Source organism: Solanum tuberosum, unplaced genomic scaffold (assembly GCF_000226075.1).
Source record: "Solanum tuberosum cultivar DM 1-3 516 R44 unplaced genomic scaffold, SolTub_3.0 scf00055, whole genome shotgun sequence".
Classification (NCBI taxonomy): domain Eukaryota; kingdom Viridiplantae; phylum Streptophyta; class Magnoliopsida; order Solanales; family Solanaceae; genus Solanum; species Solanum tuberosum.
The window spans coordinates 590,194-613,656 of NW_006238981.1; the positions used below are offsets into that span (position 1 = coordinate 590,194).

Sequence of the window (23,463 nt, forward strand, 5' to 3'; positions counted from 1 at the left end):
TATATATATATATATATATATATATATTATGAAGTTACCATTAATATTTATAAAATTTAATTATTTCCTTATATAGTCGTGACTTTTAGAATGTAGTAAATTTTCTTTTTATATTTTAATTAAATAACAATAAAACTTTGACTACATTTTAGAACATGAAATTAAACTACATAAAATTTATTATCCACCAATAAGATTTTGAAAATAAAAATCAAGGTATTATATTATAGCAAATGACTAACATTTTATAATTTTGTAATGAATTAAAGAAACTAAGATTCAAAACATTAGAAGAAAAAAAAACAGGATAATAATATGTAAGGTATATGGACAATTTTTAAAGATGTTAAATAAATTATCATCTTGTAACAAAAATAAATCCAAAAAAATATTGAGTCAGGTATATTAAGAGTGAATCACAAGTTATATTATTCTTCACAATCTTGTTAATCTCACTCTTAGTCATAAGTGTCACTTGGTAGGGAAATAATAATTAGCACAAACTATGTAATTAAGAAGTTACTTACCATTAAGCATGTACAAGATTTCTAAATAAGCTAATCCAAGTGTACAAACGCGATAGTACCTAGTCAAAATGTACAAGATTTCTAAATAAGCTAATCCAAGTGTATGTACAAACGCGATAGTACCTAGTCAAAAAATCCAAGGGTACATTTCACCATTCATATGGAATCCATATCAATGTTTTCTTCTAATCTCTTTCTTTTCCATTTGCTCCTTTATTTTTACCGTCAAATTATTAGAAGTCAAATGTGAAGCTAATATTACATATATTGAACCACATTATTACATATATTGAACCACATGTCGCTATGTTATGTTATAAATTTATTATCGTCTTAACAATATTTAATCTAATGTATATCAATGTTGAACATAAAAGTGGGTACAAAGTGATAGACAAGTAAAAGAAAAAACTAAAAAAACTTTTCAACGTATATCAATGTTGAACATAAAAGCGGGTACAAAGGTAGACAAGTAAAAGAAAAAACTTAAAGACTTTTCAAAATAAAGACGTTAATGGGATAATGTTATTGACAAAATTGCTGACATGTGCGATTCTAAATTGATCAGGGCGCAGCAAAGAAGTTGGGGCACTAATAATGCTAGCTGTTGCTAAAACAGCATCTAGGATCTCTGTCGGCATGTCGATCCTGTCCGTTTCAAGAGTGGCAACTTTCTCTGAAATATTGGAATAATCCACAAATTTCGTAAAATCCTTTTTAAGGTCATTGCATATCAAATTGGCATGATGTACACGTCTCCTTCCGCAATATACAACCAGTTTTCCCTGTAATGCAGTTTGCATCATATTTAAACTGAGTCTACAATTACAATGTTGTTTGTGTGGAAGATTCTCGAACTTCTCCTCTGTAAAATTGAAGTAAGCGAAAGTATCAATGCCATAAAGAAAGCCGTCAAGGTAAATATGTCTCGCATGACTCATAAAACAATCTCTCGGAATAATGATAGATCTCCATGAATTGGTTCCTAGAGTTAGAATCATATGCTTCATCACTCTTGGGGAATTTTGTACCCTAATAATATGGAGCAACTTGTATTTTTCTGTTACCTTATCAAATCCCAAATACAATCTAGGATCCATGGAATTCTTCCTCACACCTTCCACAGAGAAAGGCAAAGCCTTAATCTCCCTCGTGCTCACATTGAACAAATAAACTTGAGTATCTTGAGAGCTATACAAACAAACAAGGCCATTGCAATGATTTGAACATATAAACATATCTTTATAGTAAAAACATGTTGTGAGTTCTAAAGGAAATCTTTCTAATCGCCTTTGCTTTTTTGGACGAAATTCAATTTGATATGAAAACGGGTCATATGGATACAGTTCAAACAAAAGGCGGGTGCCAGAGGAACGGGCTACGTGCAATTTGGAGAAGTTGGGCTGTTCTATCAAAGTGTTCCAAGCTTTACAAACACACTTGAATCGCATGATAGATTTGGCTGGAAGCCATGATATGATCTCCGATGTTATGTCTTCATGACCAAGTTTCTCCATGATTATGCACAAAAAGAGAGCTGTAAGAAAATTTACCCTATTCCCATATAGTTATATAGGGTTGGCAAATTTTGAAATATTTGTATTGTTGGATTACTATTCCACAAGTAATTGTTTTCCATAAGTTCCTACCAAGTTTTACATAATTCTTTTTTAGGTAAAAAAACGTGGAATAATATCCTACATTTTTGTTCTTTTTTTAGTTCTCTTTAAGAAAAACAAATCCGAGAAAATCGGATTTGTGTCAAAAAAAAATTTCTTTTTTAGCACTGGGGAGACGTAAGAGTTGATTAAATTTTTTGTCAATTTTTTTTTGTTACTATTATAAATTCAACAACTAAACGTTAACATATTTTCAAAATAACTTTAAATGTGAAACTTAAGTTTTTATATATAATAAAGAATAAATCTCAATCATCAATATTGGAGTAACAATTTATTTAACAAACTCATTTAATATTTTTCTAATTTTTTCATTATAAATGCACTTTAGTCGCATGAGTCTAAAGAGCATGTATTGATTGCTAATACACTCTATAAAGTATTAATTTTATACACTCTATCAACCGACCCATCAACCGACCCCTTAGTAACCTAAAGTCAAAATTTGATAACAAATCATAAATATTTTAAACAAAATTTAATAAGTCACATAAATTGGCAATGGAGAGTTTGGGCTTTACGGTATGTATGTCATGTAAGTTGGGCCCAAAGATGAGCTCGTTACAGCCCACAGTCTCTTAGGATGTGGACCAACAATTCCCCTCTAGAAAAAATTACTTAGACCAAACTTCAGAGTCAAAAACGTCCAACATGGATGTTTTTGAAGGAAAAAAAGAAAAAAAAAATACATAAATACACAAATATCATAATCTCTAAAAACAAAAATTATCATTTAAATTTTTTTATAAAAATTCTCTCTCGAATACATTTTTATCCCCTCTCCAACACATTCCTATCCCTTCTCGGATATATCTATCCCTTCTCGGATACATCCCTTCCATTAAGTAATTTATCATTTACAATGTATCGAACAACCAAGAAATATATTTGAGATAGGATAGGATAGGATGTAATTACCCCGCAAATGTATATAATTTCGGTAAAATGTCCCAAAAAAAAACCCTCGAAAGCTCAAGAATTTCTACTGTCGTGAAATTAAAAAAGAAATAGAAACTTCAAAATACAATTTATGACAATGAATAGTACGTAGAAACTCTACGGTAGAAATACAACAATATTGAATTAAAAATTGAAATATCTCTTTCTTTTGAACTTGAATTGATGTATTTGTTGAAAAATTATGAAATATTTGACGTGTTCATGGATTTCAAAAAGTATGTGTAATGCATCAGTTTCAAGAAGTACCAAAAACACTCCAAAACTCAATGCGAATATGTTTACAACTTTCTGAATAAAAGAAAAAACCAAACAACTAAGAATGTGATGGGATAATGTTGTCGATAAAACTGGTTACAAATGTACGTTATCTAAAATAGGTAAGGGGGCAACAATGAAGTTGGGGCACTAATAATGCTAAATAAAACAGTATTTCCGTGCTTTAAATTTGTCTGTTTCAAGCAAGGCAACTTTCTCTGAATCTGTTAAGATCATTGTATATCAAATTGACATGTTTATGTCCCCAGTCGAAGTTGCAACCAGTTTTCTCCATAATGCAGCTGTATGGAAGTTTCCCAAACTTCTCCTCGCGAATCTTTGCTTTGTTGCAGGATAATCAATCCTATAATTGATATCTACGTCCAGTTCAAACAAAAGGCGGGATGGATGGCACATGTCGCTATGTTATGTTATAAATTTCTTGTTGTCTTAATCCATATATATATCTAGTAAATTATGCTTAGACTATACTTAATCTAATGTATATCAATGTTGAACATAGACATATGCTTATAATTAAGTAATAGAAAAAACTTCAAAATAAAGACGTTAATGGGATAATGTTGTCGACAAAACTGCTGACATGTGCTATTCTAAATAGATGAGGGTGAATCAAAGAAGTTGGGGCACTAATAATGCTAGCTGTTGCTAAAACAGCGTCAAGGGGCTCTGTCGGCCTGTGGATCCTCTCTGTTTCAAGAGTGACAACTTTCTCTGAAGTATCGGAATAATCCACAAATTTCATAAAATCCTTTTTAAGGTCATTGCATATCAAATTGGCATTTGCACGTCCCCTTCCGCAATGCACAACCAGTTTTCCCCGTAATGCAGTTTGCATCACATTCAAACTGAGTCTACACTTACAAAGTTGTTTGTGTGGAAGATTCTCGAACTTCTCCTCTGTAAAATTGAAGTAGGTAAAAGTATCAACTCCATAAAGAAAGCCGTCAAGGTAAATATGTCTAGCATAAGTCATAAAACAATCTCTGGGAATAATGATTGATCTCCACGAATTGGTTCCTAGAGTTAGAACCCTATGCTTCATCATTCTTCGGGGTTCCCTTTCCCAAATAATATGGAGCAACTTGTATTTTTCCGTTACCTTATCAAATCCCAAATACAATCTAGGATCCATTGTATTCTTCTTCACGCCTTCCACAGAGAAAGGCAAGGCCTTAATCTCCCTCGTGCTCACATTGAACAAATAAACTTGAGTATCTTTAGAGCTATACAAACAAACAAGGCCATTGCAATGATTTGAGCATATAAACATATCTTCAATGTAGAAACGTGTTGTGAATTCTAAAGAAAATCTTTCTAATCGTCTTTGCTTTTTTGAACGAAACCTAATCCTATAATCAAGTGGATGTGGATGTGGACACGGTTCATATGGATACAGTTCAAACAAAAGGCGGGTGCCAGAGGAACGGGCTTCAGAACGGGCTAGGTGCAATTTGGGGAAGTTGGGCTGTTCTATCCAAGTATTCCAAGCTTTACAAATACACTTGAATCGCATGATAGATTTGGCTGGAAGCCATGATATGATCTCCGATGCTATGTCTTCATGACCAACCTTCTCCATGATTGTGCACAAAAAGAGAAGGGTAAGAAAATTTTCCCTAGTACTTAAATATTCCCATAAAGTTATATAGGGTTGGTAAATTTTCAAATATTTGTATTGTTGGATTACTATTCCATAAGTAATAATTTTCCATAAAAAGTTTGATTCTACTAAGTTTTACCTAAATCAAAAAGGAATTAAAAGACTGAATATATTAGAACTCATACTCCTAAAAAGAAGGCTAAATATTTTTAAAAAAAAAATTCCTAAGTAACGTGGAAACTTTTGAATGGACAAAACTAAAGTAGAATCCTAAAAAGAAAAGTTACTGCGTAAGAAACTTGAAAAATAGTGAAAACTAAAAGCAATAGTCAAAGTATGGTAAGTTGTTCAGTTTTAATATTCTATATGACAAGTTTAAAAATTGTGACCATAATATTAAATAACTTACATATATTTTTAATTTGAGATTATAAATTTAAATCTTTTTTAAAATTTCAAAAAAGTTAAACTAAAAATTAAATTGGAACGGAGGAACTACTTATTAGCACTTTTAGCGTCCCTGCTCAATTTTTGTAGCAAGGTATACTCGTAATGGCTGATTCAAACACGACACATTAATTTTGGTAGAGCTGTTAATATGGGCTGATTCATTTCATTCGAGCTAACCCATATATGCTTTAAAATTTGACGGGCTAGGTTGGGCTAGCCTTTTTTTTATGTGGGCCAGAAAATGGTCGATCCAGCGGGCTTTTCCGGGCCAATCCTCTTTTCTTAAAAATATTTTTTTTAAAAAATAAAATTATAATTTAAAAATATTATCATAAATATCGACAAGACAATATTACATGGTGTTAGTGTTACTACTTGTTAATCGTATACACAAATAAAATTATCTTTATAATATATATTAAGTTTAATTTCAATTAAATGCATAAATAGCTAAATAGAAATATGAACCTAATTATTTTTCAACTATCATAATAAAACACAAAAACTATGACAATATTTCATAGGTTAGGAGTGACCATGACCTATGTAGTGATTCCCTAGAAATTTTAGGGAATTTTTATTTTATGTAGTACATATTTTATAAACATAATTTGTATTTAAATTGTAATATTTCAAACTTAAAACAAATTTTGAGTTAAGACTTGTTATTTTTAATACTCTATTTTATTTTTATTTTTTAATTAATTTTATTTGGCCCACGTGCCAGCCCTATTCATATTTCTCAAGCCCTTTTCTTAAATGGGCTCCAAAAATCGTAGTCAAGCCCTATCAAAGCACGGGTTAGGTCAAGTCCCAACAGACCTAGCCCATATTGACAGCACTAAACTTTTGTATAAAATTATTTGATAGCATATTAAGATTATACAAACTTTCATAATGACTATTTAAACATTTCAACTTGATATAAATCTTATATTTTAAAACATTTCAACTTGATATGAATGTATATCTATATAGACTATAGTATATAGCTATTTTATCTTCAATTTTTCGTAAAACTGATATATAAATTCTCCTATAACTTAATTAATATATAATAGCAATGTAGATTTTAATAAATTACAAATCATATTGAGTGTGTTGATTGTTATACATATCAAAGTATTATAAGAATTTAATTAGCTATCAAACGCGACATGTTAATCGTTATCCAATTTGCACAGACGTGTCAAAAGAGAAAAAAAGAAAACAAAAACTATGAGCGGACAGGTGAATTGTGTGTTGAAACGACAAGTATACAGTATTACTCTGGCCAACTTTGTTCTTTTTCCTTGTGCTTCTGCAACTTTTTGTTTCTGCACCTCTGTAAAATACTGCTCTCATGGCGGACCCGAACTCTTCCACTTCCGACTCGTATGTTCTATTTTATAAAAATTAAATAAGTAGATGCTTTTATGTTTCTGTGATCACAAGTTTGATTTACTGAATTTGATGATCTTTCTAATTGTTTCAATTTTAGGAAAAACAATAAAAAAGATTTTGCTACTGCAATTTTGGAGAGGAAGAAATCTCCTAACCGCCTTATTGTTGATGAGGCCATAAATGATGATAATTCAGTGGTATCTATGCACCCTGCTAAAATGGAAGAGCTCCAGTTGTTTAGAGGAGATACTGTATTGCTAAAGGTTTATTCAATTCTCTTCTTTCCCTTAATGAATTTGTTTATTGTAACTTTTCGGAGATAATAAATATTGGTTGAGTGATGAGACTCTGATATGTAAGAAAGAAAGTTAAGGGAAACTTGTATTGTAGGGTAAAAAACGGAAGGACACTGTTTGTGTAGTCCTTGCGGATGAGCAATGTGAAGAACATAAGATCAGATTGAACAAAGTCGTTCGGGCGAACCTTCGGATTCGTCTTGGGGATGTTGTATCTGTGCACCAGTGTCCTGATGTTAAGTATGCGAAGCGTGTTCATATTCTTCCAATTGATGATACAATTGAGGGGATGACTGGCAACCTGTTTGATGCCTACTTGAAGCGTAAGGGCCTCGATTTTTAATTTCTTCCATGCTCAATATCCTCGTCATTTTCGTTAGAGATAATGCTCAAAAACACCTTTTCCTCCTTAACTTGAGTCAGCTGCCATGTTGATGAACTTTTTTTATGACAAATTAAGTTGTCACGCGCGTTTAGTGATTGTATTCGAACACTTGGTCTAGTCAACTTCGAAATGTATTTTGATAAATAGTTGGTGTTAGGGTAGGAAATACGAACAACTGATAGTTTAGATGTGAAACTTGCAATAGAGTGATACTTCAGGTGTGTTTTTGACCGTTTTCTCTTTTCATTATCTAGATTATCTCATATCTCATTTAACAGTCTTAAAAATCTGTTTGCATTTGCCATTGTTGACATACCAGCATACTTCTTGGAGTCTTACCGCCCTGTGAGGAAGGGCGATCTCTTTGTAGTCAGAGGTGGCATGCGAAGTGTTGAATTTAAAGTGGTTGAGACAGAACCTGGAGAATATTGTGTTGTTGCACCTGATACAGAGATCTTTTGTGAGGGAGAACCAATCAAGCGTGAAGACGAGGAGAGACTAAATGAAGTTGGATATGATGATGTTGGGGGTATGAGGAAGCAAATGGCTCAGATTCGTGAGCTGGTTGAACTCCCTCTGAGGCATCCACAGTTGTTCAAGTCAATTGGTGTGAAACCACCGAAAGGTATTCTCCTGTATGGTCCTCCAGGATCGGGGAAAACCCTGATTGGAAGAGCGGTGGCAAATGAGACTGGTGCCTTTTTCTTTTTGATTAATGGGCCTGAAATTATGTCCAAATTGGCTGGTGAGAGTGAGGGTAACTTGAGGAAGGCATTTGAGGAAGCCGAAAAGAATGCGCCGTCTATTATATTTATTGATGAGTTAGACTCGATTGCTCCAAAGAGAGAAAAGACACATGGTGAAGTTGAGCGGCGAATAGTTTCCCAACTTTTGACATTAATGGATGGGCTCAAGTCTCGATCACATGTGGTTGTCATGGGGGCTACCAACAGACCAAACAGTATTGATCCTGCTCTCAGGAGATTTGGAAGATTTGATCGGGAGATTGACATTGGCGTACCAGATGAAATAGGGCGGCTGGAGATCCTACGGATTCATACTAAAAACATGAAGCTTGATGATAATGTGAGCTGCTTTCTGCTTGTTCTTGTTGCTTGCTATGTTTACCTAGTTTTCCAATTATGAGCAGTTCTAGCAATTTTTTTTGTTGATGCTGTCAGGTTGATCTAGAGAGGGTTGCAAGAGATACACATGGTTATGTCGGAGCTGATCTTGCTGCCTTGTGCACTGAGGCTGCGCTGCAGTGTATCAGGGAGAAAATGGATGTTATTGACTTGGAGGATGAGACCATTGATGCTGAAGTGTTGAATTCAATGGCTGTGACTAATGAGCATTTTCAAGCTGCTCTGGGTGCTTCAAATCCATCAGCACTACGAGAAACGGTGAGTTTTATCTATTCCTAATTGAAGCCTTCCTTCAAGTAGGAGTTAACTGTTTGTTGTCTTTCAATGTATATGTTTCCTTTTGGTACTTCTCGGTGACTGAATCTCCTGGTTTTCAGGTAGTGGAGGTTCCCAATACCTCTTGGGAGGATATTGGGGGACTGGAAAATGTCAAGCGGGAACTTCAAGAGGTATGTGATTACAAAATTAAGAGGCATGTAATTGAAAATTTTGATTCCATTACGGACTTCTTAGGTGTTGTTGATGGTTCCATCGTCATCTGTATATATTGTTTGTCCAAAACTTGGACAAAAAAGAACAACTTGATAATTGTTCCTATTGATAAGAGCCTAACAAGTCACTAGTTTAGGTTAATAGTTTCAGCTCCGAAGTAAAGAAAAAAGACTCTTCTCGTTGGGGTGGAGGTGGTGTTTAAATTCCCTCATTTGCATCTTCTACTGTTCTTACTTGAAAATCCACTTTGCTTGCGGCAGACTGTTCAGTATCCGGTTGAGCATCCTGAGAAGTTTGAGAAGTTTGGAATGTCACCCTCTAAAGGGGTACTTTTCTATGGACCACCTGGTTGTGGCAAAACTTTACTGGCCAAAGCTATTGCAAATGAGTGTCAGGCTAACTTTATTAGTGTGAAAGGGCCGGAGTTGCTCACGATGTGGTTTGGAGAAAGTGAAGCAAATGTTCGGGAAATATTTGACAAGGCACGGCAATCTGCTCCATGTGTACTGTTCTTTGATGAACTCGATTCCATTGCTACACAGGTACTACCTCAAAAACTCGAGCCTGATGTAGAGTTGTCTCTTCATTTCTGTCACAATTTTATATCTTCTTGAACCAACTTTTGTTGCATATGTCCCTCTTTTAGAGAGGAAATTCAGTGGGAGATGCTGGTGGTGCTGCTGATAGAGTACTCAATCAATTGTTAACGGAGATGGATGGAATGACAGCAAAGAAAACAGTTTTCATTATTGGGGCAACAAATAGGCCAGACATTATTGACCCTGCATTGCTCAGACCAGGTCGTCTAGACCAATTAATTTACATCCCCCTCCCGGATGAAGCTTCCCGTCTTCAAATCTTCAAAGCATGTTTGCGTAAGTCCCCCGTCGCAAAGGACGTAGATCTGTCAGCTCTATCACGGTATACACGTGGTTTTAGTGGTGCAGACATAACTGAGATTTGTCAGCGAGCATGCAAATACGCCATTAGGGAAAACATTGAAAAGGTAAGAGATGCTCCTTTTGCACATTAATATGTTGGAATTCCTTTAAGAAGTTAGATACAAATTGCAAATGCTGGTGAACATTAGTGATGGTATTTCAATATGTCAATTGTTGCTCCGTCGGTCATTTCCTTTTTTTCCCGATTTTGTAATAAATGAATTTTACTCATCTTTGATTGGTGAATGACAGGATATTGAGCGAGAGAGGAAGAGGAGCGTGAACCCTGAAGCCATGGATGAAGATGACACTGATGAAGTGGCTGAAATAAAGGCTGCACACTTTGAGGAGTCCATGAAATATGCTCGAAGAAGTGTGAGTGATGCTGACATTAGGAAGTACCAGGCTTTTGCTCAAACATTACAACAATCACGGGGACTTGGAACTGAGTTCAAATTTGCAGAGCATGCAGCTAATGCTACACCAACCGGGGCAACAGCCGATCCATTCGCTTCTGTTAATGCTGCTGGAGACGAGGACGACTTGTACAGTTAAGAAGTTAACCTTGAGCACAAGGATGCTAGGGATGCTGGAAAAATGGAATGTTAGTGTAAGTAGAATAACTAGGTGTGTTATCATGTTGCAACTTTTGTATTAAAGAAATATTAGTGACAATGCACCTAAATGTTTTTTCCCCTGTGGATGTTATGTAATGTACTAATCTTATAGGCTATAACAAGAATTGAGATGCATCTGTCTTTGATAGATTGTTGATTGTTCTCATGATATAACTTGATATTTGGGGTACGTAAACGAGGACAAATTACATTGTTTTGTATTGGTCAGTTTTGAGCTGTCGAGTGACGATTGCTCCATCTCTTAAGAAAGCTGTCGAGTGACGATTGCTCCATCTCTTAAGAAAGTTGTCGAGTGACGATTGCTCCATCTCTTAAGAAAGGACGCGGGGGGCCTGTGTCATACTTCCTCCGTCCCTATTTAGTTGTCCACTTTAGAAATAACACACAGATTAAGGCAACAATGATTAGCATAGTGAAGTTACAATTTTACCCTTATAGTACAATTTACAATTCCAAAATAAATTCACTCAAGATAACTAATCAATACTGGGAAGTTCATAAGTTTATTTACTTTATTTATGACAACTTTATTTAAATAAGGGTATAATAGGAAAAAAATTGTTGTCCTTTCTTGATTTGTCAAAATGGACAACTAAATAGGGACATCTAAAAGAGGAAATATGGACAACTAAATAGGGACGGAGGGAGTAGATTGTTCTCATGATATAACTTGATATTCGACGTCATTTATTCCCAAAAACTAGCTTATGAGAGATTATTCTCATGATATAACTTGATATTTAGGGTACGTAAACGAGGACGGATCACATAATTTTGTACTAGTCAGTTTTGAGTTGTCGAGTGACGATTGCTCCATCTCTTAAGAAAGGATGCGGGGGCCTGTCTTAGAATTATTCATTATAGACCTGTTCATTCTTATATATAGCCAATAGAAACTCTGTAACACTTTCCCTGAAGAATCTCTCATATGATATTATATTACCTATGATGTTTTAATTTATGTTGCATACTTCAAGAGTCAAATAATTTAATTTTGATTATGAATTTGAGAATGAAGGTTTTATGTTTATTTTATAAAAGTACATATTTGAAAGCTACGTAAAAAATACTATAAGTTACCATAATTGTTAATTCAAAATGTTTTAAAAATATAAGAACAAAGCACATGTATCACCTCGAGCTATTCCCAAAATTTCAGTTACACACTTACACTTAACTAGGGTCATGTTATCCCCCTAAACAGATTTTTTCTATTGCTAATGTGAACTGCACATGTTTTTGTGTGAAATTTGTTATGTTTTTGATAAATTTTAAAAGAATGATAGAAGTTAAGTTTTAAATGCTTGGGGATGTTTTCTGTTAAGAAGTATAGTTTAAGTTGGAAGTATATTTTTGGCAAAAAAGATCAATTGATAAATAATTTCTAGATCAATTGATTAGGATTCCACATGTACTTGGACTCTGTCCGAAGGAGGATTTCCTATAAGAATACCTTTGGTGTGTGCTGATTTCTAGATCAACTGTCCAGCAAGATGTCTACTGATTGGTCGAAGCTTCCATACGACCTGTTGGTTCTCATAGCTAGACGTTTTAACCTGATTGAAAACTACCTAAATTTCGGCATTGTTTGCAAACCGTGGCACTCTGTAACTACCAAGGATAATTTCAACGATGACCTGCCTAGAATTCCATGGCTTATGTTAGCCGAAGACGGAACTTGCTCATGTCGAAAATTCTTCAGTCTCTATAATGGCATGATTTTGAAGAAGAAGATTCCAAAGGCTAGCGGAAAACGTTGTATGGAGTCTATGGGTTGGCTTATCACAGTCGGAAAAGATGAGGGTGAAATTAGTCTGCTACATCCCTTCTCTGGTGTTGAGATTGAATTGCCCCATCCAAATACCATGGAAAATTATGAGCATGACCGGACAGCAGAGTTGTGGACGTTTTTTAGCAAAGCAGTTCTATCAGCTAGTCCTTCTCATACATCCGACTATGTTCTTATGGTTATGGTCCCTGAGGGACTCAGTAATAACCTCAGTTTTTGGAGACCAGGAGATTTGAGATGGAACAGGATTATCTGGGATGAACCTGAACATGTTGACGTGACATATTTTAATGGGCACTTTTATTCCGTGGGTTATTGGGGTCGTGTCCTAGTTCATGATGTTGCTAGCTCTCAACCCACTAGAAATGTCATAGCGCAGTTAGAAGATACTATAGGCCGCGAAAACCATTTATACATCCTAGAATCACTAGGATCATTATTTGTAGTTGCACGATATGGTGTCGTCGAATTAAGGGAGGACCACAAGTTAGGGTTATCACTGGACGACATCCGATTTGAAGATAACTATATATATATGACTATAAGTTTTCGAGTTTTCCAGGTTGATTTAGCTGGTGGCAAAGTGACGGAAACCAGGGAATTAGGGGACAGAGCATTTTTTGTTGGTCATAGTGCTTCTCTATCGGTCCAAGCTTCTCAATTTCCAGGAATCAAGTCCAATCATATCTATTTTACCGACGATTATTGGAAAATATACCTGAACTGTGAAGAGGGAGGGGGCTCGGACATGGGGGTGTTCAGCTTAGCAGATGGCAGTTTTCAGCCTCATTACGAGGGTCGTTCCATGAGTTGTGTTTGTCCTCCAATTTGGGTCACACCAACTCTATATTGAGTTAAAGACTCATCCTTTACTTGTTTTTATTTGTTATGATATGTCCTGTTTTCGTTTTTATTTGTTATGATGATATGTCCTGTTTTTGGAATTGGTTGATGCATCGAGGGTTCAACATGTACTACATATACATAAACTCTCGAACCTTTCTAGCTCTGCCCCTAGGTGCAGTCACCATTGCAATTTATATACCAGCTGAAAAACAGAAGTAGCAATATAACCATCTTCTAGCTATCTAGATCTTGCGTTATAATTTTGAATCACTTCTAAATTTGGGCTTACAGTATGCATGTCAAGTAAGCTGGGCCATCTCAGCCAAGCCCACTTAGGGAGAGCACACCCAGATATTGGGCCCAAAGATGAGCTCGGTCCAGCCCACAATCTCTTAGGATGTGGAGTTGTGGACCAACATTTCTTCTTATAACTTTTTTCTAATATAAACACAAAAAAATGGTAAAAAATCCTAAACATGGCTAGTTTGTTGAAAAAATTCTTTCTTTTGAATTTGAATTGGTAGATGAATTTGTTGAAAAATTATTAAATATTTCATGCATTCATGGATTTAAAAAGTAGGTTTAATACGCCGATAGCCCTTAAATTTATTAGTAAATTTCATTTAGACATTCAAACTACAACTTGTTCCAATTGAATATCTGAACATAGTAAAGTGTCATATTAGACAGTTAAGTTAACCACATAAAATATGACATTTTTAAAATTATACATATCAACCTCAATTGAAACAAAACAGAAGTTTTACGACTTATTGAGACTAATATCTAATTAACGTAGATGATATAATTAAGCACCTATGACACTATGAGGTTCACTAAATTACTCATGGGTGACGTGGTAGAGCACAAGCAGTTATGCGCAGGAACGTACAAATGTTATGGAAATAGCAAGAATGTAAAGTGACCTTCATGGATTTCCTAAGTTGGTGGGAATCTTTTCTGCTGGGGGCCACTTTATCCCTTTCGTAAAAATCAAAAATTTCGCTAAGAATATTGTAATAAGTGTTTCAAATATAATGCAATAAAGAGTAATATTTGACATACGAACTTAATATATTTTCTCCATGGAAGGGTAGTCAAAAGAAAAATTGATGAAAGAAGGTGAGTTATAGTAATATGATATAAGTGTTTTTTTTAAATTAATATGTTGAATTGTGTGTTTTTTTAATATATAATGCCGCTACAATCATTTTATTGACTTCCATTATGTAGTGATACGTACTGCCCACTTTCTAAACTGACCCAACGGCTTTACATTTGCACTTTCTGTTCGTCTTGTGTGCTTCCTCACGTGACCACTCTTTCATTTGAATCCATGGTTTTTTTTTTTAAAAAAAAAACAAGTAATCATTTAATTTGATCCATGGAGTATGAGTTGGACAATGATTATTTGAGAATTTATCAAATATAGATATTCATATTATGAATACTCATTTGTCTGCTTGTTATTTTTCTTGACTTTTGACTTGTGCTCTCACTTGACTATTCCTAAAACCATGAATAGTACAAATATTCATATTATCCGTTGATTATTCAAATCTTTGGCAGCAGATTGATGTTCTACTAATTAAATGTGTTGCCTGTAGGTCCATAGTTATCCACAGATTTATGGACACAAAACTTTGATTAAAACAATACGTACTTCAGTTAATATCATGTTTTTGTCAAAACAGTGACAATGCTTCTAATGGTTGAAATCAGACACTAGTATTCTGTTTTGAGGGTTAATTTCACATACGGTCACTAAATTAACTATTTATAACATTAAAATCGCAAAATTAACTATTTATAACATGCAATATATAGTTGTCTACAAATGACAGAAAAAATCAAGTTCCTAAAATCAAAAATGATTCGATAAAAACGTCGTATAGTTTGTGGGTTCGGCATAAACTCTGTTTTTGTCTTCCCAATTGGTAGTGTTTGCTAACTGATTTATAAGTTGTGTCGTACATATATCTCTGTCACATAATGAAAGTTGAGGGGTCCTTAAGTTGTTGTAGATGAGAACATTTCACTTGATTGGTTTGGCAGAAACTTAATTCTTCTATTCTAATTATTGGACAATAGCGTTATGGAGCCACAAGGGTCATCCTTTCAATCATTGCTCCAACCTTCCTATGCTCCGTAGGGGGCGGAGCTAAGGGTGCAAGAGGTTTGATTTGTCGAAAAATTACATTGTATAACAAAGTTAAAATTAATTTTAGGTATTCATAGTTGGTTTACTGTTGTTTCTTTATATTTTGAATCTCTGTAGTGAAAATCATGATACCGTTTCCTACTACCCTTATTTGTTAGCCCTTCAATTACAAGTTAGGAGGTATATCATCACTAACTAGAGATATTATGGCTTACTCTCTTTTTTACTGTCTCTATCATTACAAAGTATAAAAGATATTGGAAAAGTGTAAAATAGTGCATCTGTGAAAAAGGAATGGTCCAACTGATATTTTGTACTTGGAAAAACTTGGAAGAATTATGATTAATTACTTTCCAAGGTGCTGAAATTCATTGGCGTCTATTAATTTTGGTGCAATGTAATATTGATTAGGACTTCATTTTCTCATATTCATGCACAACGGACCAGACATGTAAACGGTTTGCTAATAGACATATTCGACGTGATGTTACACTATACTTGCTCCTGTACAATTATAGTTCTATCATTACGAAAACCTGTTAAATTATCTTACTTTTGTTTTGTCAATCACTTCAAAATGTCTATCAATGGCTGCTAGCAATTTTCCGTTTCTCGTTGTTTTTATTTGAAGGCTGTTTGAATTGATTGTGTTAGTGGACACTGTACAGTAGGGAGATAAAGAAAATTTTGACTTTGCTGTACAATGGATTTCATTTTCATTTGCTTAACAATTAAATTGACAATAAGGTTCCCTCTACCTAGCTCTTTACGGTTGCTAATACTATCTAGTTCAAAAGAATAACAGATCTATCATGACTATCGCTACATTATTATTGGTTGCTGGTGCTATAGCTAACGGAGGAGGATGAGTGAGTAAGAGAGCAATTAAAAGACCCTTGGAGGCGTAGCAACTGAGCTGGAGTGACAGATGAAGACGAGTAGGAAAATGATGAAGTATCGGACATTTTTGAGGAGTTGTTCAATGTCTTTTTAGCTTCATTTCCTGTTGCATGCTCATGAATAATCTCCTTGAGTAATGCCACCACATCTTTCATTGTTGGACGATCTTCAGCCCGGTTACTAGTACACAACAAGGCTATTCCAAGGGCTTGAAGCATTTCCTGAATTTGTGTATCAGGATGTCCTTGTAACCTTGGATCAATTACGTCAACTGGATCTTTCTTGCTCTTTAGGTGGTCGCGAACCCATTGTATAACATGTTGGCCATCAGGGAAGGATGGGTCGGCTGGCTTTTTCCCAGTAATGATTTCTAGCAACACAACTCCAAAGCTAAAAACATCGCTCTTCTCTGTAATCTTTAGCATACAAGCGTACTCTGCAAAAGACAAAACAATAGAACAGAGTTTAGTCCTTTTCATGCCAGATATTTATCACCTATTTGATCTTGATGCTTTTTGAAACATAACAAAGGCATTTGTTGGGCGATTATTTTTCACATATCGCAATCGGACAACAAGCAATGGCCAAAGGGGTATGGAGACAGCAGCAATGTGTCCATGCTTGGCTGTGAAAGTGTGACCACTAACTTGGTTATGGTTTTTTTAGAGTATTCCCCATCCTAAGTATCTTTAGTGGGGGGCCATACACAGGCAAAAAGATGGGGAAATAGCACTGTAGCTGCCAAGTATGTCATGACAAACTTGGTTTTGCACATAGTTAAAGCTAGCACATGGCTTCACATGCATATATTGTCAAAATAGTGACACAATTCCATCCGTATGGAAGCAACTTAAACTGAATTCTCCTTCTTGCTCTCTGTTTGCAGTGCTTTATATCTGTTCTCTTCTGCTACCTCGCATTCAGTTCTTCTTTTTTCTATAAAGGAAAAAACGGAAAAAATCCAAAGGCAAACTTGGGGTTGGCTATATGAATCCTAATTTCATTTAAGCTCACATCATATCATCAGTAAAAAAATAAAATACTAATAATAATCATGATTAAAGTTTCATACGAGTCTTTAAAATATCCTTAACATTAAGCTATCACCTACATGGATCTTTTTCTTCCATTTGTACTATCTTTACCTAAGTCTGTATTGATATCAAGCGTATTTTGAGATTACTTCCTTCCAATTTCCATATATATATATATTGAAAAAATAGTTCTTATATATGTGTGTGATTATGTGACGAAGAGGGTTCAAATGAACTCCCTTCCACCCTCTAGCTCCACCATGGACTTGAACTAAGTGATAAATGAAACCTCACATAATTGCATTAGAGGAGAATTCCCCTAATAACTAAAGTAATAAATGAATCATAACTAGTCGATTTTCGAAAGAAATGAACTTGAACTAGGAAGAAGAGAAATATTTACCTGGGGCAAAGTAGCCATAAGATCCAGCAAACTGAGGATTTGCTGTAACTGAAGAATTTTCCTCCTCCATGAGTCTAGCAAGTCCAAAATCAGCTAAACACGGCTCGTAACGATCACCTAACAAAATGTTCTGAGCCTTGACATCGCGGTGGAGGATGGGTGGAACGCAGTCGTGGTGCAAGTAAGCTAATCCCTCAGCCACCCCTAATGCAATCTTGAATCTGGTTTCCCACTCAATTAACCCTCCAAAACCTTCATGTAAAAATGAACCTAATGTACCATTTGGTAAATAATCATAGAACAATAGCTTAGTCTTTCTATTTGCTGCCCATCCAAGTAATCTAACAATGTTCCGATGTCGAATTCGTGCCAGCGTGGCAATCTCCGACGAGAATGCCGACATCGAGTGCTTGTCCGATGCTCGGAATCTTTTCACAGCGATCGTCAATCCTGACGGAATATTCACTTTATACACAACTCCGGACCGACCACGGCCGAGGACGTTACCAACGGTTAAACATTTTGCGACGTCAGTTATAGATAAGTCGAGTTTTTGGTATACTGTGACCTCCCATGGTGGGCCAAGTTCAACGTCATTGTCACCATCTAGATCGTAATCGTGGGCCTTGCGGTTCCGTATTTTGCCGCTGAGGATAATGTAGAGAGCTGCCACAAGGAGAGCGCAAGCTGCGCAAAGCAACACCACCATCGCCACCCTCGCCGCTTTGGTACGACGGACACCGCCGCCCTTGTCGGCGGAGCACTGGTTGCCGGGAAAGCATAGATCTGGATTGCCAGCAAGTACACTGAGTGGGAGCTTAGAGAAGAATGAGGTGTCAGGCACGTGCCCCGATAAATTATTGTGCGAGACATTCAGAACCACGAGATTTTGTAGGTCCGCGAGAAAATGGAGGTCCCCCGAGAGCTGATTATGAGAAAGATCAAGCACTCCAAGCTTGTCCAATGCGGCGAACTCTGCCGGAATTTCACCGGAAAGCTGATTCCAGCTGAGGTTCAGTGCAATTTCTAGACCAGGGATTTTACCAACACTCGCCGGAATCTCGCCGGAGAGTTGGTTACCACTCAAGTCAATCAACTGAAGCTTCATGCAGGAACCGAGTTGAGTTGGAATAGGACCAGAAAACCTGTTCTTACCCAGAACAAGTTTGGTGAGTGAAGTCAGTGAGCCGAAACTCGGACTCAAAGTGCCTTCAATTAAATTATCAGAAACATCAATGAACTGGAGGATTCCAAGCTGATTCAAATTCTCCGGTAAATTGCCACTGATTGAGTTGGAATGCAAGTCTAGAAATGTCAGATTCCGGCATCCAGATAATTCCGGTGGAATGATCCCGGTGAGGTGATTGGATCCGACATCAAGGAAATTCAAGTTCTTCAATTTCCCAATCTCCGGTGGCAGTGATCCGGTCAGCTTGTTATCATTTGCCCGAAGTCGAATCAGCGATGAACAGTTCCCTATCTCTGGTGGAATGGGACCAGAGAGATTATTAGACAGTAGGAGTAGCTTGTTCAGCTTCTGAAGATCGAATATCTCTTTAGGAATCGAACCAGTCAATGCATTCTGCGACAAGTCAATAGCCTCGAGATTATGGCACGAGGAAATTGAAGAAGGGATTTTCCCTTCAAGACGATTTTGCCACAAGAACAGCAAAGTTAAGTTCGACAAGTTTCCGAATTCCGATGGTATGGAACCGGTTATCTCATTGTTGTCGAGCTCAATGTGAGTAAGACCAGTGCAGTTGCCAATTTGTGCTGGAATCCGACCTGAAATCTGATTAACACTCAGCTGTAACTCTTGCATTGAATTCAATCTCCCAAATGATTCCGGAATGCTTCCGGTTAATGAATTCATTGAAATGTCAATGACTTGTAATTGTTGACAGTTCCCAAGCTCGGGAGGGATTGTTCCAACCAAATTATTCTGCCACAAAAGGAGGTTTTGAAGGTTCTTGAGGTTACCAAGCCGAGCTGGGATTGAACCAGTGAGTGAATTTTCATAAAGATAAATGTTTTGGAGCTTGGAGCAATCCCCGAGCTCCGGTGGGATTTGTCCAGAGAGCAAGGAGGTGTAAACAGCAAGCGTTTCGAGTCTTTTCAGCTGGCCAAGAGAAGAAGGTAGAAAACCAGAAATGCTGGTTTCTGCCAATCCTAACATAACCAAATTACTACAGTTGCCAATTTCTTGAGGCAATGGACCTTCAAGATTCTTGTTTCCACCTCCTCTAATAATCTCCAGCCTTTTCAAATTCCCAATACTACTTGGAATTCCACCACTCAGCTGATTATCATAGAATATAAGCCACACCAAGCTTGTGAGGTTACCAATGTCCTCTGGGATCGATCCGACCAGCCGGTTTGAATTGATATGAAGTTGCTCCAACTTTGGCAAGTGAAAAATTTCACTTGGAATTTCACCTGTCAATGCATTGTCACTCAAGTCCAAGAACTTAAGTCCCTGAAGCATCCCAATCTCTTTTGGAATTACACCAGTAAGATTAGTCCCTGACAAAACAAGCTTGTTCAATGACACCAATGAGCTAAAATTAGAAGGAACAATCCCAAGCAAATCCACATACTTCAATTCCAATTCAACAACTTCCTTATTGAAGTTGCAACTAAGACCAAACCAACCACATGGAGTTTCATCAGTAGGATCCCAATTACTCAACACATCTAATGATCCATTTAAGCTTGTCTTCCATGAAAGAAGAGCCTGACCTTGAGGGTTGAGAGCAGAGGAGGTAGTAAAGAGAAAGAAGGAGAAAAAGAAAAAGAGGGTCCATGAATAAACAGGCATTAGATTAGAACAAATATGTGACTGCTGCTACAAACTTCAAGATTAAGCAGAGAAAGGAAGCCTTGTTCTTGGTTTTGGTGTAGAGGTTTAAGCCTAGGGAGGAGAGACAAAGAGAGGAAAACCAAATCATGTCTTGTGGGCTAATGGATTTTATGTAGGTTACATATAAAAATTTGAAAAAGTTGCCAGAATCTCCGGATCCAAGAACAGCTAGGCCATTATGTAAGAGAGAGTGGGGAGGAATTTTAGATGGGTGTTTTTTTCGGATTTGTTTATCAAACTTGTAAGTGGGGAGAAGGAGATCACTCTTTTTTCTATTCTTTAAAAATGCCAAAGATGGTGCTTTCAATTTTTTTTTAAAAAAAATTATTATTTTAGCTTAGTGCCATGAACTTCATTATCAGTTGACATGTGACCTTTTAGGTGCTGTTATATTTTTTTATCTTGCACCACGATTAATTTCATGAAATACATATTACCTTCTAACAATAGATATCAGATAATTCTGTTCCTCAAGGATAGAATAGATGCAAAGAATCAGTTATGTTTTTTTTAAAACTCCTTTTGGCATCACTTTGTTGCATTTATATACTAGGGTAGTCACTATGGAGTTAGTAGTAGCAGAATTTAATGGACATTATACTATATGAAAATTTGACAGTTCCATCATTTTCAGCCAATAGATATTTACAGAATTATTGGCGTCACTTCACACTTTTGTCTTGTTTTCTGGAACTCACTTCTTGCTTTTCATTCAATTTAATTTGACACCTTTTGCGCAAAAAGGGAAGAAAAAAACACAATTTTGTTTTTACTTTTATCAAGGACAAGAAAAACAAAAAACTTTACAACCGAAAGAACAAATATATGCACCTATAATGTGACATATCGTTAAACAACATACTCAGTAAAATTTTACAAATAAAATATGAAAGATGGAGTGTACGCAAACCTTACTCTTATACTGTAGAGTAGAGAAGTCATGATAACATTCTTTTTTACATTTGGATTTCCGATAAATGACAAGAAGAGAATTAATTTAGATGTGAAAATTAAATGTAAGACTGGATTATAGATCTAGATCTAGATCAATTGCAAAACTCTACTGAACACTTAACAGATTCTTTATAAAAGAACTTAATAAAAGATTTGTTATACCAAATTAGCTACAATTTTTTACCAAAAACTTGCCAGTGTCAGTTTTTGCAGAGGAGTTTAAAAATTCCACTCACTTTATTAGTTGAAGCATTCATTACTGTTTTACTAATACAAATTTAAACACCATCACTTCAAAAATTGATTGTAATTACTAATTAGGTGAAAAAAATAATACTAAATAATTATTTTGAAGAAAAAAAAATCCCATTTGACTTAATTAATTGCAAGGAACCTACAAAATCAAAGTCCCTTTATTTAAAAGAAAAAAAAAACTTCTGAACAGATCTCTTTTATTTCATTTTTTTTGCCTTTTTTTTTGTTTCTTTTAATGAACGTAAACAAGTGATCACGTGGTGTCGCGTGATAGCTGACTACAGTAAAGAAATACCGTACATTACATAATAATAAATTAATAATAATAGTAATTATTATTATTTTTCTTTGACATAATTATAATTTTGGATTTGTTTGTGGGAAAAAAATATATTGTAGTTTAGTGGCGTGTTGGTTGTCTCGTGACTAAGGTCACAATATGAGATTATTTAAGTGTAAACTATCTTACAAGGATGTCGATTTAGGAATCTAATCATGTTCTTGGGCAGGCTTTTTTTTTTTTGAAATTTTATGGCAAATAAGAAGAAGAAGAAAAGACAAGCAAAACCCCATGAAAAAGCAAGAAATAAAAAAGATTCACTAGTGAAATTAATTAATTAAAACTAGTTCTAATTTATAATTTGCCACAACTTACCTTGGACATTAAGCTATGCTCTCAGCCTAACCCCATGCTAGCTTGTATTTCGCTACTATACAACAATACCATATTCAATAACTATACAACAATAATATGTACAGTGAAATTTTATATGTGGGGCTTTGTGAGGGTAAACTGTACGCGGACCTTACTACTATCTCGTTGGGATAAAATGGTCTTCTTTGAAAGACTCTTGACTCAAGTGCAACAAATTCAAGTAATAACAACTAACAAGAGAAACAGTGCAAAATCTACATGAAAGGAACAAGAACAGTAAAGTAGCGTGATAATCAAAACACAGTAAACAACAGATGATAATAATAAGAACTACAATAATACGGTTAGTACAACGACAAACACCAAAAAACCTAGAAGGACAAAACTCTATAGACTACTAACCTTTTATCCTAATACACATCCTTCATACACTCTTATTTAATATTATATCATCGATAAATATGATTGAAATATATGATTGATATACATGATTGATATCGTTTTATTTTTAATTTAATTAAAAGCGAATCGACTTGAATATGAATTAGTCTTTATCGGTAAATTTTGTATGCGGAATGAGTACAATGAAAGGAAGAGACATTTTTGTTTTTCTTCATTATTATATTTCAAATAGAAAATATATATGTAGATGATTTGATAAGTGGGGTGAATTGTGTTACTAGAAAAGGAAAAAAAAAGGTATGGTTGATTAATGAGTTTTTGTTTTATATATGGGACAATTAATAAAATGGGTTCCATACCAAGAAGATATTTAAAATCTTTGATGGGGACTATATATTATACATATCCCCTACTATTCCATTGTTTTTA

The 23,463-nt window shown here is 35.3% G+C and overlaps 4 protein-coding genes across 5 annotated transcripts; 2 read left to right on the plus strand and 2 right to left on the minus strand.

The window, feature by feature from the left end:
• Positions 1-3,977: 3,977 nt before the first annotated feature.
• LOC102599456 (putative F-box protein At1g70970) lies at positions 3,978-5,024 on the minus strand. The gene has a single exon (XM_006344451.1). It carries the CDS (start codon positions 5,022-5,024, stop codon positions 3,978-3,980), a length of 1,047 nt encoding a protein of 348 aa, XP_006344513.1.
• A 1,692-nt stretch (positions 5,025-6,716) lies between these two features.
• LOC102600114 (cell division cycle protein 48 homolog) lies at positions 6,717-10,902 on the plus strand. 2 transcript variants are annotated; one of them, XM_015307385.1, is made up of 10 exons: positions 6,717-6,869; positions 6,976-7,141; positions 7,269-7,497; positions 7,879-8,645; positions 8,741-8,962; positions 9,082-9,153; positions 9,457-9,738; positions 9,843-10,202; positions 10,390-10,732; positions 10,765-10,902. In XM_015307385.1, exons 1-9 carry the CDS (start codon positions 6,838-6,840, stop codon positions 10,690-10,692), a joined length of 2,433 nt encoding a protein of 810 aa, XP_015162871.1. In that variant the 5' UTR covers positions 6,717-6,837; the 3' UTR covers positions 10,693-10,732; positions 10,765-10,902. The 2 variants fall into 2 exon arrangements, with proteins under 2 accessions (XP_015162871.1, XP_006344438.1); XM_006344376.2 differs by having other exon boundaries at positions 10,390-10,902.
• Positions 10,903-12,268: 1,366 nt separating this feature from the next.
• On the plus strand, positions 12,269-13,417 carry LOC107060055 (F-box protein At2g26160-like). The gene has a single exon (XM_015307360.1). It carries the CDS (start codon positions 12,269-12,271, stop codon positions 13,415-13,417), a length of 1,149 nt encoding a protein of 382 aa, XP_015162846.1.
• Positions 13,418-16,263: 2,846 nt separating this feature from the next.
• Positions 16,264-21,059, minus strand: LOC102600451 (probable LRR receptor-like serine/threonine-protein kinase At4g26540). The gene is made up of 2 exons (XM_006344377.2): positions 17,909-21,059; positions 16,264-16,907 (listed from the first exon to the last, which is right to left on the minus strand). Exons 1-2 carry the CDS (start codon positions 20,724-20,726, stop codon positions 16,402-16,404), a joined length of 3,324 nt encoding a protein of 1,107 aa, XP_006344439.1. The 5' UTR covers positions 20,727-21,059; the 3' UTR covers positions 16,264-16,401.
• Positions 21,060-23,463: the final 2,404 nt, after the last annotated feature.

Bases quoted from the DNA above. Each gene is read 5' to 3' on its own strand.
- LOC107060055 (XM_015307360.1), top strand. From the start codon at position 12,269: ATGTCTACTGATTGGTCGAAGCTTCCATACGACCTGTTGGTTCTCATA.
- LOC102600451 (XM_006344377.2), bottom strand. From the start codon at position 20,726: ATGCCTGTTTATTCATGGACCCTCTTTTTCTTTTTCTCCTTCTTTCTC. The intron at 16,908-17,908 runs GTAAATATTTCT...TGTCTTTTGCAG, and splicing joins TTATGGCTACTTTGCCCCAG to AGTACGCTTGTATGCTAAAG.
- LOC102599456 (XM_006344451.1), bottom strand. From the start codon at position 5,024: ATGGAGAAGGTTGGTCATGAAGACATAGCATCGGAGATCATATCATGG.
- LOC102600114 (XM_006344376.2), top strand. From the start codon at position 6,838: ATGGCGGACCCGAACTCTTCCACTTCCGACTC. The intron at 6,870-6,975 runs GTATGTTCTATT...TTTCAATTTTAG, and splicing joins AACTCTTCCACTTCCGACTC to GAAAAACAATAAAAAAGATT. The intron at 9,739-9,842 runs GTACTACCTCAA...TCCCTCTTTTAG, and splicing joins TCGATTCCATTGCTACACAG to AGAGGAAATTCAGTGGGAGA.